The sequence below is a fragment of the Cucumis sativus genome, chromosome 3, assembly GCF_000004075.3.
Source record: "Cucumis sativus cultivar 9930 chromosome 3, Cucumber_9930_V3, whole genome shotgun sequence".
Lineage (NCBI taxonomy): Eukaryota > Viridiplantae > Streptophyta > Magnoliopsida > Cucurbitales > Cucurbitaceae > Cucumis > Cucumis sativus.
Genome location: NC_026657.2, coordinates 33,177,207 through 33,193,041, shown reverse-complemented (window position 1 = coordinate 33,193,041; position 15,835 = coordinate 33,177,207). Strand labels below are relative to the sequence as shown.

The 15,835-nt window shown below is 33.2% G+C and overlaps 2 protein-coding genes across 2 annotated transcripts; one reads left to right on the top strand and one right to left on the bottom strand.

The window, feature by feature from the left end:
• Window positions 1-15: 15 nt before the first annotated feature.
• Window positions 16-8,524, top strand: LOC101223162 (probable methyltransferase PMT7). Its single transcript, XM_004136604.3, has 8 exons — window positions 16-412; window positions 1,223-1,637; window positions 1,879-2,168; window positions 2,654-3,034; window positions 4,129-4,375; window positions 4,661-4,799; window positions 7,266-7,459; window positions 8,121-8,524. The coding sequence occupies exons 1-7, from the start codon at window positions 241-243 to the stop codon at window positions 7,422-7,424; spliced, it is 1,803 nt and encodes a 600-aa protein (XP_004136652.1). The 5' UTR covers window positions 16-240; the 3' UTR covers window positions 7,425-7,459; window positions 8,121-8,524.
• A 3,949-nt stretch (window positions 8,525-12,473) lies between these two features.
• Window positions 12,474-15,018, bottom strand: LOC101202895 (BTB/POZ domain and ankyrin repeat-containing protein NOOT2). The gene is made up of 2 exons (XM_004136605.3): window positions 14,334-15,018; window positions 12,474-13,858 (listed from the first exon to the last, which is right to left on the bottom strand). Exons 1-2 carry the CDS (start codon window positions 14,805-14,807, stop codon window positions 12,869-12,871), a joined length of 1,464 nt encoding a protein of 487 aa, XP_004136653.1. The 5' UTR covers window positions 14,808-15,018; the 3' UTR covers window positions 12,474-12,868.
• Between the last annotated feature and the right edge of the window lie 817 nt (window positions 15,019-15,835).

Sequence of the window (15,835 nt, the reverse complement as noted above, 5' to 3'; positions counted from 1 at the left end):
TCGTCTCTACAAATTAAAGAAGTGAAGATTTGTGAAAGCGAACGGTGAAATCTTCGAATCGAAACTGAAAATATTCTCTTCCTGAAATCTCAGCTTTAGGCTTCAAATTACTTCCACATTCATAGCTATTCCTACTCCGATCTCTCTCTCAAATGGCAATGTCATTTGGGTCTTGACGAATTCTTCAATTTTCCAGCTCGTTTCCGAGATCCAAGCTCTGTGGAGGGAAGAAAGAAGACAATGGCCAGTTCCTATGGCTTGGGTTATTTTTTTGCTTTGCAGTCAGGGCAGATGATAATGCTCGCTCTCTTACTTATGGTTGGATCTTTTTATTTTGGTACTCTTTTTGGCGACAATGTTCCTATTTACGTTTCTCACCTTCCTTCCAATTCCACTTCTTCATCATCACTCGGTACTGTCCTCTCTCTATGTTGTTTCTTCGAAAACTGAATCCAAATTCATTAACTTTTTTGCTTTTAAGTTTTATCTCTATTCAATTAATGCTCGAGTTTATGCTTCGGATCTTGTATTCTTCCTTGTGCTCTGCTGGATATCTGCGTTCTGGATTGGGTTTGTTGATGGCTTGTTTTATTTCCTTGATTGTTTGACTAGTGTAGAGACTAAGAGAATTAAGCATATCTGGTGGTTGCTTTGTTTCTGGCAGTGATGCTTTACTTTCTTAAGGAAGACCCGTTATCAGTTGGGAAAGGAAAGTGTAACTTGGAAGGGAGATGCTTAGTGAACTAATTATCTACACGGTGATTAAGACTAGTGTTACCACTAACTTTTTCCTGCTTAGAGGAAGGGGAATCAAACTCAAACTTCATCCACTTCAACATTTTGAATTAGTCTAGTGGGTAAATGAAATGGGTCTTCCTTAATTTTAATGATAAATACATATTTTTTTCTTAAATATACTATTTGACTTCTCTCTGAAACGTTACAGCTTCACATTAAAATTCGTCTTCTGACGATTTTTTCCTCTGATAGAATTTAGTTGATTTTATTTCAAGTCAAAGATGTGGCCTAAGAAATGTCAAACTAACAAAGCAATATCTGACTTGTTCTTTGTATATCCTTCATCTTTAACACACTCCCTTTTTCAGATGATGTGTGTTCCTTCTGGGTTTGTGAAATTGTTCCGTGTTTCTAGGAACTTTAAAGGTTTTAAGTTATCGTTGCAATCAATTCCTTGTCTCAAAGTTTATCTCTTATACTGCAGGAAATTCCACAATTCCAAACCAAGTTTCAATCACTTACAGGAAGGTACCACTTTCGATTCCAGAGAATGGTGTGGATGTATGTCCTTTAAACTACACCGAGTATATTCCTTGCCACGACATTTCTTACATAAAAGAATTGATTCCTACATTGGATCTTTCAAGAAAAGAAGAGCTCGAGAGGCACTGCCCTCCACTTGATAACCGCTTGTTTTGTTTGGTACCTCCACCAGAAGACTACAAGATCCCAGTAAAGTGGCCAACCAGTCGGGATTATGTGTGGCGAAGTAATGTGAATCACACACGCCTTGCTGAAGTTAAAGGAGGACAAAATTGGGTCCATGAGAAGGACCAACTATGGTGGTTTCCTGGAGGTGGTACTCACTTCAAACATGGGGCGCCTGAGTACATCCAAAGGTAGCGTTGTTGCCTCTTATTGAATCTTCCCTTTTCCTCTTTATTTTGTTTCCTTATTGGGATGTGAATATACTCATACCCTTTAATCAGTCGGTTCATATTCATCCTTCCGCTGTTCTAATTTGATTTTCAATTTGGGAAGTAATATTAAAATGGATTCCTTGTATTTATGATCAATCTGAATTACTGATTAGATTTTCTTCTCAGACTGTTCTATTGATCAAATTTTATTCTAACGCAGATTAGGAAACATGACTACAAATGATACAGGCACTCTGAGCTCTGCTGGAGTATATCAGGTTTTAGATGTTGGTTGTGGCGTTGCTAGTTTCTCAGCTTATCTTCTTTCATTGGGCATCCAAACGATGTCCTTTGCTCCCAAGGACGGGCATGAGAATCAGATTCAATTTGCGCTAGAGAGAGGTATTGGTGCAATGATTTCTGCCTTGGCAACAAATCAACTGCCGTATCCCACAAGTTCCTTTGAGATGGTCCACTGCTCTAGGTGTCGTGTTGATTGGCATGAAAATGGTATTCCAGTACTCTTTATGAACAGCCATTACTTATTATTTGTTATTCTCACTTGCTACTTTTCTTTATGCGCTATAGAGAGTTTGTATGCCATTTTTGAGCATTGATCTTTATTCATCTCTTCCACGAGAAATTTTGTCACTTGATGGAAAAAAGAAAAGAAGAGAAAATATTTATGTTTATCTTCTAAATAACGGAAAAAGGACTAATGATCTTATGAAACCTCTAGAGCAGCATTAAGATAAATGAAGACCACAATGCCATTATCCATGTCCACGTTTATAGTTACCAACTGTAAGAAAGTTGCTACTTGTTTACTTTGTCAGTGCTGAATAAGTTCAGATTCCTTTTTGGGTGATAATGTGACATGATACACTGAATTTTTTATGAAGGCTCTCATATGCCTTCACCCTGAATCTTGTCAATTTTACCGTTTTGATTTATACTTGAAAGTCATTAAACTTTCACTGTCTTTATTCTTGCAGATGGTATTTTACTCAAAGAAGTTGATCGGCTTCTGCGACCAAATGGATATTTTGTCTATTCAGCACCCCCTGCCTATAGAAAAGATAAAGAATACCCAATGATATGGGAGAAACTGGTGAATCTGACTACAGCAATGTGCTGGAAGCTCATTGCCAGAAAGGTTCAGACTGCAATCTGGATCAAACAGGAAAATCCGGCATGCCTCATCATCAATGCAGAGAATAAGGCTGTGGAAATATGTGATGCTGTGGATGATTTTCAACCATCATGGAAAATACCTTTAAGAAACTGTATTCACGTAACTGATCAGTCATATGCTCAGAAGTTACCTCCAAGACCAGAGCGCCTTTCAGTATATTCAAGGAATCTACGGAAAATAGGTATACCTTTTCTTTCTAAAGGAATCCTCCTAGTTGTTTTTGGTTCTTCAATTCACCAAGCTCTCATTCAAAAGCAGAAATTATATCTCGGTGGCCTATTTGTGGATTTCCTGAGTGTTTTTCTTTTGAATAATAACTTTGATAACTTGATGTAGTTGTCTTCACTTTAAAAAACTGTTTGGAATGGTAGCTTATTTATTTATTTAATCTATCACTATTTAAAGTTCTAAGGGATTTCAAGACTATTTATCATTGAACCTCAACTGTTAATTCAAAATTAGACTGAAAAGAATGTCCAGAAAATGACGAATATTTAACAACACTCCTTTCCTTTTTTTTCTCTCCAATTGAGCCTTTACTATCCATGATTTCAGACTTTTACCTAATTTGTTAATTATTTATTTTTAGTTTGTTATTATTTGTTGAATCAAATAAGTGTTGAGATATATTTTATTACTATTTATGGACAATAAAATAAATTAAAATTTATTACTAATAAGTATTCTTCTAATATAAAACTTTTAGGAAAATAATTTTAAATGATACCACTCCTGAAAATATTTACAAACATAACAAGATAGGACTATTTGCAATAGATTGTGCGTGTGTCTATCATGACATATGTAGACAAAGACTGTGATATTTACTATATTTGTAAATATTTTGGTTAATTTTACTATATTTGAAAACGACCCAAAATTCTATTGGTATTTTTTATGATTAATATATTCTTAGTTCGTTGGTGTGTTGAAGGAACGTTTCGGTAATTGTAATGTCTTGTTCTTATTTCTAATGTAATAAGTGGCACGCATAGGCTGCTAAGTCTATTTATAGTTACTTCCAAGTAAACATAGGATTACCGCTTCTATTCCCATTGATTTCCTTCCAATTATTTCTTATTCTCAGTCTTGAGTAAATCAATCTTTTTTATTAATGGTATTGGTTAAAACCATTGAGCTAGCAAATTGTACGAGGTGAACCTTTGTTAGTTTTCCTTCCTAAGAAGTGCCTCGATTATTCTTAGTTTCTATTTTCTCTTACCTAGAAAATCTGATTGCTGTGTTTTATGATGATATTGTTGTCTTCAATCACAGGTGTTAGTCAAGAGGAATTTGATTTGGATACCTTATATTGGAAAGATCAAGTTAACCAGTACTGGAAACTGATGAATGTCAGTGAAACTGATATTCGAAATGTCATGGACATGAATGCTCTCTATGGTGGATTTGCAGTGGCATTGAACAATTTTCCAGTCTGGGTTATGAATGTAGTTCCTATAAAGATGAAAAACACGCTCTCTGCTATATATGACCGGGGCCTGGTTGGTGTCTTTCATGATTGGTAAGTTATTTGTTCTCCAACATCTTCCAAATATTAGAAGTATTATACTGTTTGGCATGCAAACACTTCTATTGCTTTGGGAAAAAAAATAGAACTCTTTTGGGGGCTGTCTCGGGAAAGGTATGAGCCATGGTCAGCTTTCTTGCTTTTTTTGGTTAGCGTCTTAGGTCTCTTATGCATAGATTTGTTCGTTTGTTTATTTGTTTTTGTTTTTATTACTGCCCGTTTGGTTTCTTTCGTTTTTCTTAATGAATGTTTGGTTTTCTAATATCTCTTATAATGTAGGTGTGAACCATTTTCAACTTATCCGCGCACATACGATTTGTTGCATGCATACCGTCTATTTTCTCAGTATAAAAGTGGTGGAGAGGGTTGCTTGCTGGAGGATATAATGTTGGAAATGGACCGCATTGTACGACCTCAGGTAATTAATTTGATTCCTTCAATTTTCAAGCTTGTAATAGCCACAAGAAGAGACAAAACTAGGGAAATTACTTTTGGCAGATATTGATGCTATGCTTGAGACCTCCGTTTTTCTGGTATAACCGTTGCTACCATTGCTTGCATAATGCATTTTCTTTTGCCTATGTGTTTAGCATCGTAAAAGTTTTGATTAATCTGTTTACCTCTCTTGTTTGTTGTTTCTCAATATTTGGTTTTTGTTTTCCAAAATTTTAAAAGTAAGACAAAAATGCATTTTGGTCTTATAGAAATAGAAATATGTTTGGAAATTCCTTTTTTTTAGAACTTTAAATTAATAGAAAACTTTATTTGTTTTTTTTAAATATTCAAATAGTCAAAATAATTTGGATTTATTATGAATTATGTGACTGAACTTGATAAGACAATAATTCTAACTTCAATTTTTATACCATGAAAATTAGAGAAGAAATCAAATCTCTAGCCGTGTCTTTTATTTTAAAATTATTTCTTAAAAACAAGAAACCAGAGTCATGTAATAATTGACCCTGTGGTCGGCCTATAGGCTGTTCTTGTTCCTTTTTTTGGAATCTACTCTTGATATTTCTTATGAAATAAAAAGGAACAATCAACCTTGACAAAATACAAAAACTACCAAACACACATTTCTCAACAATCTGAAACAATAACAGGAAACAAAAAGGACATCACAACACGACCCTTGTGCATTTGGTGAACTAAATAAGATTTGCTTTGAAGCATGGACACTTCCATTTGAGCTTACGCATGTGTCTGCGTCAGATCCACACTACTCCTTATTGTACTTGTGTCCAACAGTTCTCAAGTATGATAGACACAAGTTTGACACTCATTAACAAAAATTGAATGAATTAAAGGAGTCTAAAAATGATTGGACTCGAATTGAACGCTTAAGTATAATAAATACATGTCAAATTATAGAAATTACGACCCTACTAAACAAATGAAGGACCTAAAGTATCTATTTTATTTATTTATACACACATAATATAGAAAGTACAAACATGGACAAATATTAGGATAAAATTAGCAGGGGGTTGTTTGGGACAAGGAGTTGGTTATTATAGATTAGTTATAATAGTTTGTGTTTGGTACGTAGATTATTTTAGTTTGGGTTATAAAAGTATGCGTGTGAGGTGTAAACTACTTTAGTTTGAGAAGGAAATAGGAGACTAGTAAATAATAAAAATTAATGAAAATGTAAAATAGTAAAAACTTTAGCAAATAGTAAATATTGTAGGAAATGAGGGCCTTTGAAATAGTGTTGACTTCAGCTAAATTGGGAGTATAAAAGAGTATTCACTGTAGCTGTAGCAAGAGGTAGTTATTATAGTCTTAGGATAGTCCTTGTCTTTAACGCCCCCTAAGGTCTAATTAAAAATTTAAGTCTAGTCCTTTAGTTGTGTTTTATAAATCTCTCAACTTAAAAGAGTATGTAATAGCTTAATAGGTTTATACACTTTTAATTTTGTGTCGACAAGTTTTTGAACTTTAAAATCATTTTATAGGCCCTCAATTTTCTATTTTGTTTAATAGTTTACAAAATGTTTGATTAATAAATCAATGACAATGACTTAATAGATAAAAAAATGAAAGATGAAGGATTTAAACATTTATAAAGTTAAGGAACATATGGAACATAAAACTAAAAGTTTTGAGATTTATGGGGGGGGCATTTGGGTAAGGAGTGAAGTTGTTTAGTTTGGGTAGTTGTTAAAATTGGAGAGTTGTTTAAGTGTGTGGGGTCCACAAGCTTCTTTGACCAAACAAGGAGGGAAGTCCACTCCACTTCCCCTAATCTCCTACTCTTTGGGCCAAAAATGCCCTTCGTTGGAGCTTCTTAACATTTAAAGATCTTTTAAATACATCCAAGTTCATGGACTAAACTTTTTGTCTAACTATATAATTTTTTACTAGCACATATAATCCATGTTGTCGCTTTAAATTTCAACAAAAATGTTAGTTTGTTCTATGCATTTGAAAAGTTTGATATTAGTCATTGTACCATGAGAAATAGTTCATTAGTTTCTCCAAACTCTTCAAGTATTGCTATCTTTACTTCTTTTACATTATCTCTGGCATGAAAATATCTTAAGTTAAAAGGGTTAGCACAGGAATTTTTAACGAATATCTAAAGAATGTATATCTAAGAAATGCACATTCTAATAAACATGTCCTGAACAATGCTTAGTATGTCTAGATTTTTAGAAAATAGCATGTCACCGTAATGCTGTATGATGTATCCATTTCTCTGTTCTTGTAAGATTTCATGGGCATGACATTTCTGTTATCAAAGTTCTTTGTAACGGAGATCTCCTCCCATAATGCTAAAATTTAGGAAGGGAGAAGCAAGCGTAATCTGCCTATTGGCATATCTTCTACTGTTTCTAATTTATGCTTCAAATTGTCTTTGAATCATTTTCATGTACAGGGATACATAATCATCAGAGACGAACCTTCAATAACATCAAGAATACAAGAAATTGCTTCCAAATATCTATGGGATGTTGAAATGCAGACACTGCAAACGAAAGATAATAACCCAGAATCTGTGCTGATCTGTAGAAAGAAGTTTTGGGCAATTACCTAAGTTCTTGGTTGTTGTACAGATGTTCTCTTCAACAGGTTATCCCTCAAACTTCTGTTCAGATGAAACCATAGGATTTAAAAAATCTCACCATTTATAACTTAAACGCATAGAAACACTTGAAGAAAATCCCAACAACTTCCCCTCCCATTTTTTCAATTTGCCCAAAGTATAAATGTTTCTTCCCCAGCCAACTCAACTTATGTTTCTTTCCTGATAAGAAATACAAGGTCTCTTTTCATTGTGATTAGTGTGATAGAGATGGCATCAGGGACCGAGTATTGAAGGTAATTAGTAATTAGCTAGAGAGTTTGTTATTCTTGGTTATAAATATGGTAGGGGAATGAGGAGGGTAGGCAATATTTTGGTGAGTAAACTAGGGCTTTAGATTAATCTCAAGATTGGAAAAAACTTTAGTTTATTTTATAGTTTGGTTACCATTTATATTGGTATATTTAGGTTCTATCATAGTGTCACCATTAAACAAAAATTTGAAAACTTTATGTTTGACTCACAACATGTGTTCAAATACTTGTCAATGTAAATACCCAATGTTCGATAATGAAAATAAAACAACCGTGAACTAATATTTTAAAGAACCAGAAAATAATATAGAGATTCCCTCTACTTGCATTGTAGTGTTTAGTTTTGCATTTTGATATCCCTATTATTACCAACATGATTGGTCTTTGAATGTAGGACTTGAGGATCAATATGCTATGTTTCATAAAGAAGACTGTGTCCGAGAGAAGGCTGAATGAACGGGAGTTTTGGCTAATTTTTGAGCTTCCTCCAAGTAAACAAGGCTACACCTGAATCGTCCAAAGAAAGTTTTAGTGACATAACTGCCCTTTTCTTGTTACTATATTTAGAATTATGTCAAAAAATTAGAATATTTACTCAAGTGTCTAATGTGTAGTTGAGAAAAGTAGAGATTAATAAACCCATTTTTAAGAACCACTTTATTTTTACTTATTTATTTATTTATTCTTGAGAATATATATGTATTTAATTTGTTACTTGAGAGATTTGTATCATATACATACCTGACGTATTAGCAAAACAAAAGGTCTATAGTTTGAATTTATCATCTTTTTATTGTACTCGAGGATGGATGGGTTCCACTTCCACATACCCTATTGAAGGACTCAATGGAAAAACCAATACAAGTGGGAGTGATAGGGCATACATTTGTTTAGTGCTCATCTTGACTAGAATTCAATTATTCCAAACGTCCTAAATTCTATCAGTTAATCACTTTTAAGAATGTATAAATTCATCTCAGTTTCTTATTTTACCTTTTATTCTCATTTATTGATGGACAAGTAAGTTAGTTAGAGAAGGTAAAGACTAGTGATTATATCAAAACCTCTAGATAGTGTCAATTTATCACCCACAATATAAGTTCATCGAAAGGGACTACAATGTGTATCTATGATAAGAAGATAGTGGTATTTTTTTTTATAATTATATTGATTAATGTTGTGGTTTAGCTATAATTTGATTTGAATTGAGTTTGGTGCCCCGCCAAATTGATTAAAAAGTGTCATTGCCAACATTAGCATATGGTTGTCTATCAACTTGGCTAATTTGTGTTGGTTCAAAATCTTTATATATTCCATAACACTCTAAAAAGTCAGTGTCCCAACTTCCGTTTTAGACCAAAGTTTTAGTGCTTTGTGAAAGCAATGACAAAGAATAATTAATCTCCCAAATTCATACACCTAACAAAAGCTAAAATTATGCAAAAGGAAGTTAAAGCTTTTTATTCTGCTCTTTCTTTAAAACACAAAAAAGGAAAAAAAAAAAAAAAAAACTAACCATTATTTGATTAGATTTCGAGCATTATATATCCAGTGAATCCTATTAGTCAAATATTTTATAAACTAATCAAACACAAAATAATGAGCAAACCCAACTTAGACGTACGTAGATGTGTTAGTTTTCAATAAGGTTTCAATCCCTCTAATAATCAACTATGTATAAGTTTAATTAAATGAATAATGAGGCATCATAACTTCAGCAACACCCTTTTAAAAAGTAAATAAATAAATAATCAACAACAACACGCCCAAATAGAGATAATGGGATGCTTGTATTTAATAATCCTCCACCACAAATATACACTAAAGCTATAATATATGTATATATGTGATCGAGTCTCTAAACTCCTAGTCCATTCTTATGTATTGTATACATACAATACAACGTAAATGACCTTAATTTAAAATGTCGATGTCTCGATTCAATAATTGTAGTGTGTACAATCAAACCGTTGAGGTTTGTAAAAATTGATATTAGTATTTTTTTTCCACTAAGTTATACTTAGAGTGACTAATTTTGTTCTTAAAGTACAACTAATATGAGCTTACTTCGAAGAAAAGTGTATATGTATATCAAATATTGTTGAAGTTGGATAAATATGACTTTGAAAGTAAAAGAAGCTGAAACTTTCGTATCAAATTAAAAAAAATAAAACTCAAACCTCCCAAATATAAAATTGTAACCATGTTAAAATTTAAGAATTAATTTGAAATACAACTCAAAACTTAAAACGTAATACCAAAAATACATTACAAACCTAAGAATCAAATAGTAACTGGAATTAAAACACAAGAAAAAAAAGAATATTTTCCCTCTTTTATTTACATTCCAAGACTATACAATTAGTGTACCATTTTCTTTTTGCCTTGCCCATTTGTTTTAAGCACGTCTTTCGAAATTTTACCACTTATGACTTATCTAACTAATCATAGTGGAAATGAGTTAATGTCTTTTGGGGCTGTTAGAATACATTGATCAAGTGAATTTTAATGGTGCGTGGAGAGTTATTACATAGTCTTAAAGTTAGGAAAATAGGAAGAAAGAAGGTAGGAAAGACGATGTTAATGGATAAATGTACGAATTGAAAGTGAAAATTATTTAACACTAACTTATAAAGGGATGAGAGAAACACCCAATTTTGATCCTTCTCTCAAACAACCCAGAAGGTATACAAACCCTGCAATCCAACATTAGTTAGTCATTTTAAAAGTGTCTAATAGGTAGCGCATAAGCTTTTGAGCGATATACGTACGAGCTTTTGATAAATAGTAAAAGTAGTATAATTACCAAATAACTCAAAGTAGTAACAATGAACATGCATAATTGACTAGAATGGTCCTTACGAACGTCTATTTTACATATCTATTATAACAAAAACATAAAACAAAATTGACCTAAACATAACTTGAGTAACACATAAGTAACTCCTCCAAGTATCGAGACATCTTGAAATCATTAATTTCACTCGAGCCATTTCGAAAAATACAATAACCAAAACACTTTATCGACAACCAAACATGCAAATCAAAGTTGACTATATAACTGAATAGAGGAACTATCAAATCCTCACTCCACATGATTGAATTACAATAATCCTAAAACATTAAATAACCAAATTAAAACTATCTTCATTTTAATTTCCTCCCTAGTTAAATGCTCTCACCAAAGCAATTAAATCTCCCAAAAGTACTTTTGGTATTTACAAAGGACTAAAGAGGGTAGAAAAACTTACATGGGTTGGCAGCAAATTATATGGTGTAATTTTTGGGGTCAATAAATTCTTAAAGAACACACACAATACATTAATTAAAACAACAACCAAACAAAACCTTAACATAACATGTAATAATAAAAAGAGAAACAAAGAGGTAGGTTAGGGTTTTGAAATTCAAACCAATCCCAAATAAGGAAAGAGAAAAAAAAAAGAAAAGAAAAGGGGACAGAATAGAGTATTTAGAGGAAGAAGAGAATCCATCTTTAGATATATTTAATAACTTCAATCAATGTTTTGGGCCACATTCAATGTTGCACTCATGCATGACAGCCACAACTTCTCTTCTCTTTTCACCACAAAATTAATTTTTTTATTAGTCAAGGTCATACCCAAATTGAGTTTTTCCATAACCCAATATATAGATGATGTTTAATTAATCAATATGATCAACTAACCAAAAATCAAATAAATCCATCTCTCAAAAAGTTTGAAAAGCAAAAACCTTTTAGTCAATATCCCCTATCTTATCTAGACATATGTGCCAAAATTTTGACAAGAAGTGACATTTTTAATTTTATAATGTAATGTTTTTCTAGAAAGAAAATATTTGATCAAATAATGTAAAACTAAACCTAATTGAATTGAAATATGAACTTCCTAATTTTTTTGTATGTCTAGTTGGAATCAATTATATACTAATCAATCAATAATTAATTGATATTAGATATACTTGTCTATCAATAATCTAAATAAACTAAAATCAAACTATACACCAAAGTAAATTAAAATATAATAATCCTTCAATTGAAAAAAATAAAGCTACCCATGATAAATTTGATATATCAACCAATATATAGCTTGGAATGGGCAGTAGTAAAAAGTTTATATTGGGAGAAATATTATTCTTTCCCCATTCCCATTTCTCTTCTCTTCTTCTAAGCTTCCTTTCCTAATCTCAGTTCATGAATCTAAGATTAAAAAAAAAGTTATAAGAGGAACATCTTCCTACTTTAATTATAAATATAAAAAAAATTTGTTACGTGACAAATAGTCTAAATGATATGTACAAAAATAAGTACGATTAAATACATTTCTTTCTAGAAATATTAATGAGATACATGAGAAGAAGAAGTTAGGATATAATAGAGAGATCCCATTGCATATAAAACCAAAAGTTATTGCATTCACTAATTTGCATTATGGAGGGCAGGTGGGGGACACAATAATATTAAGAAGTGGGAAAATGAAATAACAAAGGGCCCAAAATGATATAAACTAATTAGACTATAGTTTTAATTTATTGTTATTATTATTAGAACCCACAAAAGTTTTTCATTATGATAAGTTTGAAATGAATATTATATTATCGTATTATTGTGTATATATATATAGAATTTAGGGTAGAAAAGATATATTAATTAATAGGAATTAGAAGTATATGAAAAAAAAGACCAAAAGGGTTTGAAAAGATTGACCTGAGAGACTGTGTTCCAATCAGAAGAAGCAGAAAGAAATTTTTTAAAGGGAAATTTAATGTCAGATTCTTTCTCTTGTCTCATCTCATTTGATTTCTCACAATTTTTGAGTACTTCTCTTACTTCATACCTTCATCACTTCAACTCAAGATCCCTACAAAAGAAAAAAAGAAAAAAACATACAAGGCATATAGAGAAAAAGAGAGGTAAAAAAACTGAATTAATTGAAGATAAATTTTAAAAAAATAAACAAAGCTGACATATTGTAAACATATAATTGATCCAATGATAATTTGATTCCCAAGAAAGCCTAGCTGATGATCTTGGTTACCTTTTTCAATCAACATTTTTAACCCCCTTTTGAATTCTAATTTAGATGATGATGTTTTGTGAAATTTTTATATAATAAGAGATTTTGATGTTATGCTTAATTTTCATCGAAAGTCATGGGAATGGTGGTACATTGTTGGGATACATCCTCCTCCTCCTTGTGATCCATGTCTGTTGTCATCTTCTCCGTCCACTCTAGAACCTCCCATTCGTCCCGATGCCCCGAGATTTAGGTAAACCAATCTCGAATCGAGATTGAGATTACCAATATTGTTGTTGTTGCTGCTACTACTGCTATGATCCTCACTCATCGGTGGGTAAATTGGAGATGATGAAACGTTGACGTTGGCGTTGGCGTTGGCATTTTCTTCTTCGCGAGAGAGAACCAATGCAGCGGATTGGACAAGCTCGAGGCAGAGCCTGAGCTTGTTTGGTTCGATGTGGGTTAATCCCGGGACCGCACCTTTGAAGAGAAAATCTGAAGTTAGGGTTCTTAAGATATCCAATGGTGTGACACCATCGACGGTTCGGACATTTGGGTCAGCATGGTGGTCAAGTAGCACAGCAACCATGTCGGGCGAAACCATTTCCGCCGCCATGTGAAGTGGGGTTTTCCCCGCCGGGCCAGCAGGGTAGTTAACATCAGCGGCACCGAGCTCAAGCAAAGCCTTAACAACTTCACGGCTACAATTCTCAACAGCATAATGTAAGGCTAAAGCTTCATCAAGATTCAAACCTTCACCCATCACCATCAGTTTAACAAGCTCAACGTCGGAGGAGTCTAAAGCCCTCCTCATACGACGAATCTTTTGGTCTTCGAGGTCGGCAGCAACCGAAAGATCGTGATGGTGGTGGTGGTGGTGATGAGGCATTAGAGAACGACGCGCTAAAGAAGACTTTATGCGAAGTTCTTCTATCTTCGCTACGATATCGATCGGAAGGTGTTTGGCAAGTACCTCGGGTGGGAGACCGGATTTAGCTACAAGATGAGAACAAGTGGACCAAAGTTGATGCATGTCTTGTTTTCTTGAAGCTAATAAAACCTTCATTACATCTTCAATGGAAGCTTTCTCCACCATACTTGCCAATTGCTTCTGCATAAATAAACAAAAAAGTAAATCAAATAATAGAGAAAAAAATCCAAACACCAAAATAAAAACACATAATGCTATAATAAAAAGAATAATATTTCCCCTTTCCTATTATAAAAAAAATCTTAATTCATTAAAAAAATTAGATTGAGTAGCTTCTAATCAAAAATTTTCATTTCCAACAAAAACCCAAATGAGGAAAGTGAATTTTCAAAAAATATGAGTATAAATGAATCCATAATATATAGACCCTCTTAAAAAAAAACTCAATTTAGAAAGTGTTTTCTTAAACAAAGAAATTATACATATTACTTAAAAGAGACCTAGAAAAAACTCCACAAATTCATCAACATAGTTTTTCAGGTAAAAAGTTTCAAAAAATTCCACAAGTTCATCAACATAAAAAAAATTCAAATACCCACATGGGATAATAAGAAATCAAAAACCCAAAAGAGAGAGAGAGAGAGAGAGAGCTGACCTGAGTAAGTAATGCGAGCTGTTCAACGCCAAAGGATCTAGCGGCGGAGAGAGTATGAAGGGCAAGATCAACGGCGGAGGTACAATGTGTATGCCAACAAGCTCTATCACCACAATTAGGCCTTGGTTCTTGTTTCTGTGGCACAATAGAAACTTGTCCACTATACAAAAATTGCAACAACAACAAAAACACTTCATACCCCACCGAATTTACTGGAATCACTTGTGTACTACTACTCCCTGTCGACGGAGACGGCGATCCAACCGGGCTCAACCCGGATGACGCACCCGCCTCCGTCGTCGTCCCACAAAAGAATTTTCTGAAAAACAAACTCCTAGCCGCCAAGATGCATCGGTGCGCGTGGACAAGACGCCCCTCGACGCTGAACGTCACGTCGCTAAAGGCTTGACCGTTGATTAGAAGATTAAGATAGTCTAAAGAAAGGGATCTTAGAGAGTCTTCGAGATGGCTCATCGCGACAGTGGCGCGGGCGCTACTGGAAATTCGTTAGTTTCTCTTCTTGTTAAGATCAAGAAGAAAAAGGGTTTTGAATTTCATCTGGTTTTTCTTTTTTATCTTTTTCTGGAGAGGGGGAAGGTTGGAATCTTTGAGAGAAGTTGTTTGTGTGGTTGTGTTTTGTTTTTGGAGAGAATGAGAGAATTGGAAAATGGATGGCTCTTTTGGGCGGCTGTACATCCCTATTATATTGCGGATTTAATTAATAAACAAACAATTTGTTTTTTGTTTTTAAATGAATCCTCCTTTTTTCTTATTAAATATAACAGAGATGTCAATCCTATTTAAAAAGTAAAATCATGTTATATTTCTTACCATTTTTCAACCATTCTGTACATGTTTTCTATAGAACAAGTTGAATCATCATTCATAATTGAGCACATATATATATATAATCAAATTCGTCTCCACCTACCAACTTAAGTTTTTGAATATACGTGGACAATTTGTATGTCACCATCTCTTCTTCATTAACACTAAACCCTATTAGAGTCGTACAAAATCTCAAAATCAGTGTTTTGGCTAAACAAGGGTGGAGCATCTCTAGACATGCTTTCTTTCCTTTTCGTTATCTCATTCCTCCCTTCCACAATTTGTAATTTTGTCGTCCATTCTCTGGCTAGCTATACTTTTGCTTTTAAAGTGTTTCTTTTATGGCTTAATACTTTTCCCCCTTTGCCTTTTTTCTTTAGTTTAGACTGCTATATGTAACTTTGTATTTCAGTCCCTAACCTTCTTCATTAATAAATCCCCATAATGAAATAAAATATTTACTCTTTAACATTTTCAAATGGGTGATGATGTAAACCTATGATCTCCAATTATATATTCAGGGTATTATTGAAATAATTAGTGGGTTGACTTGCTTTGATGGAAATGTCTTAACCTCAATATGGCTTATACTACAAACTTCTTTTTTCTTAAAAAAAAATTACTGCTAAATGATGGCAGCAAATATAACTAATGGCTGGGACTAAAATCTGTAA

Coding starts and splice junctions, on each gene's coding strand:
- LOC101202895 (XM_004136605.3), bottom strand. CDS start 14,807: ATGAGCCATCTCGAAGACTCTCTAAGATCCCTTTCTTTAGACTATCTT. Junction 13,859..14,333: donor AGCTCGCATTACTTACTCAG/GTCAGCTCTCTC, acceptor TTATTTATGCAG/AAGCAATTGGCAAGTATGGT.
- LOC101223162 (XM_004136604.3), top strand. CDS start 241: ATGGCCAGTTCCTATGGCTTGGGTTATTTTTTTGCTTTGCAGTCAGGG. Junction 413..1,222: donor CACTTCTTCATCATCACTCG/GTACTGTCCTCT, acceptor CTTATACTGCAG/GAAATTCCACAATTCCAAAC. Junction 4,800..7,265: donor ACCGCATTGTACGACCTCAG/GTAATTAATTTG, acceptor TTTCATGTACAG/GGATACATAATCATCAGAGA.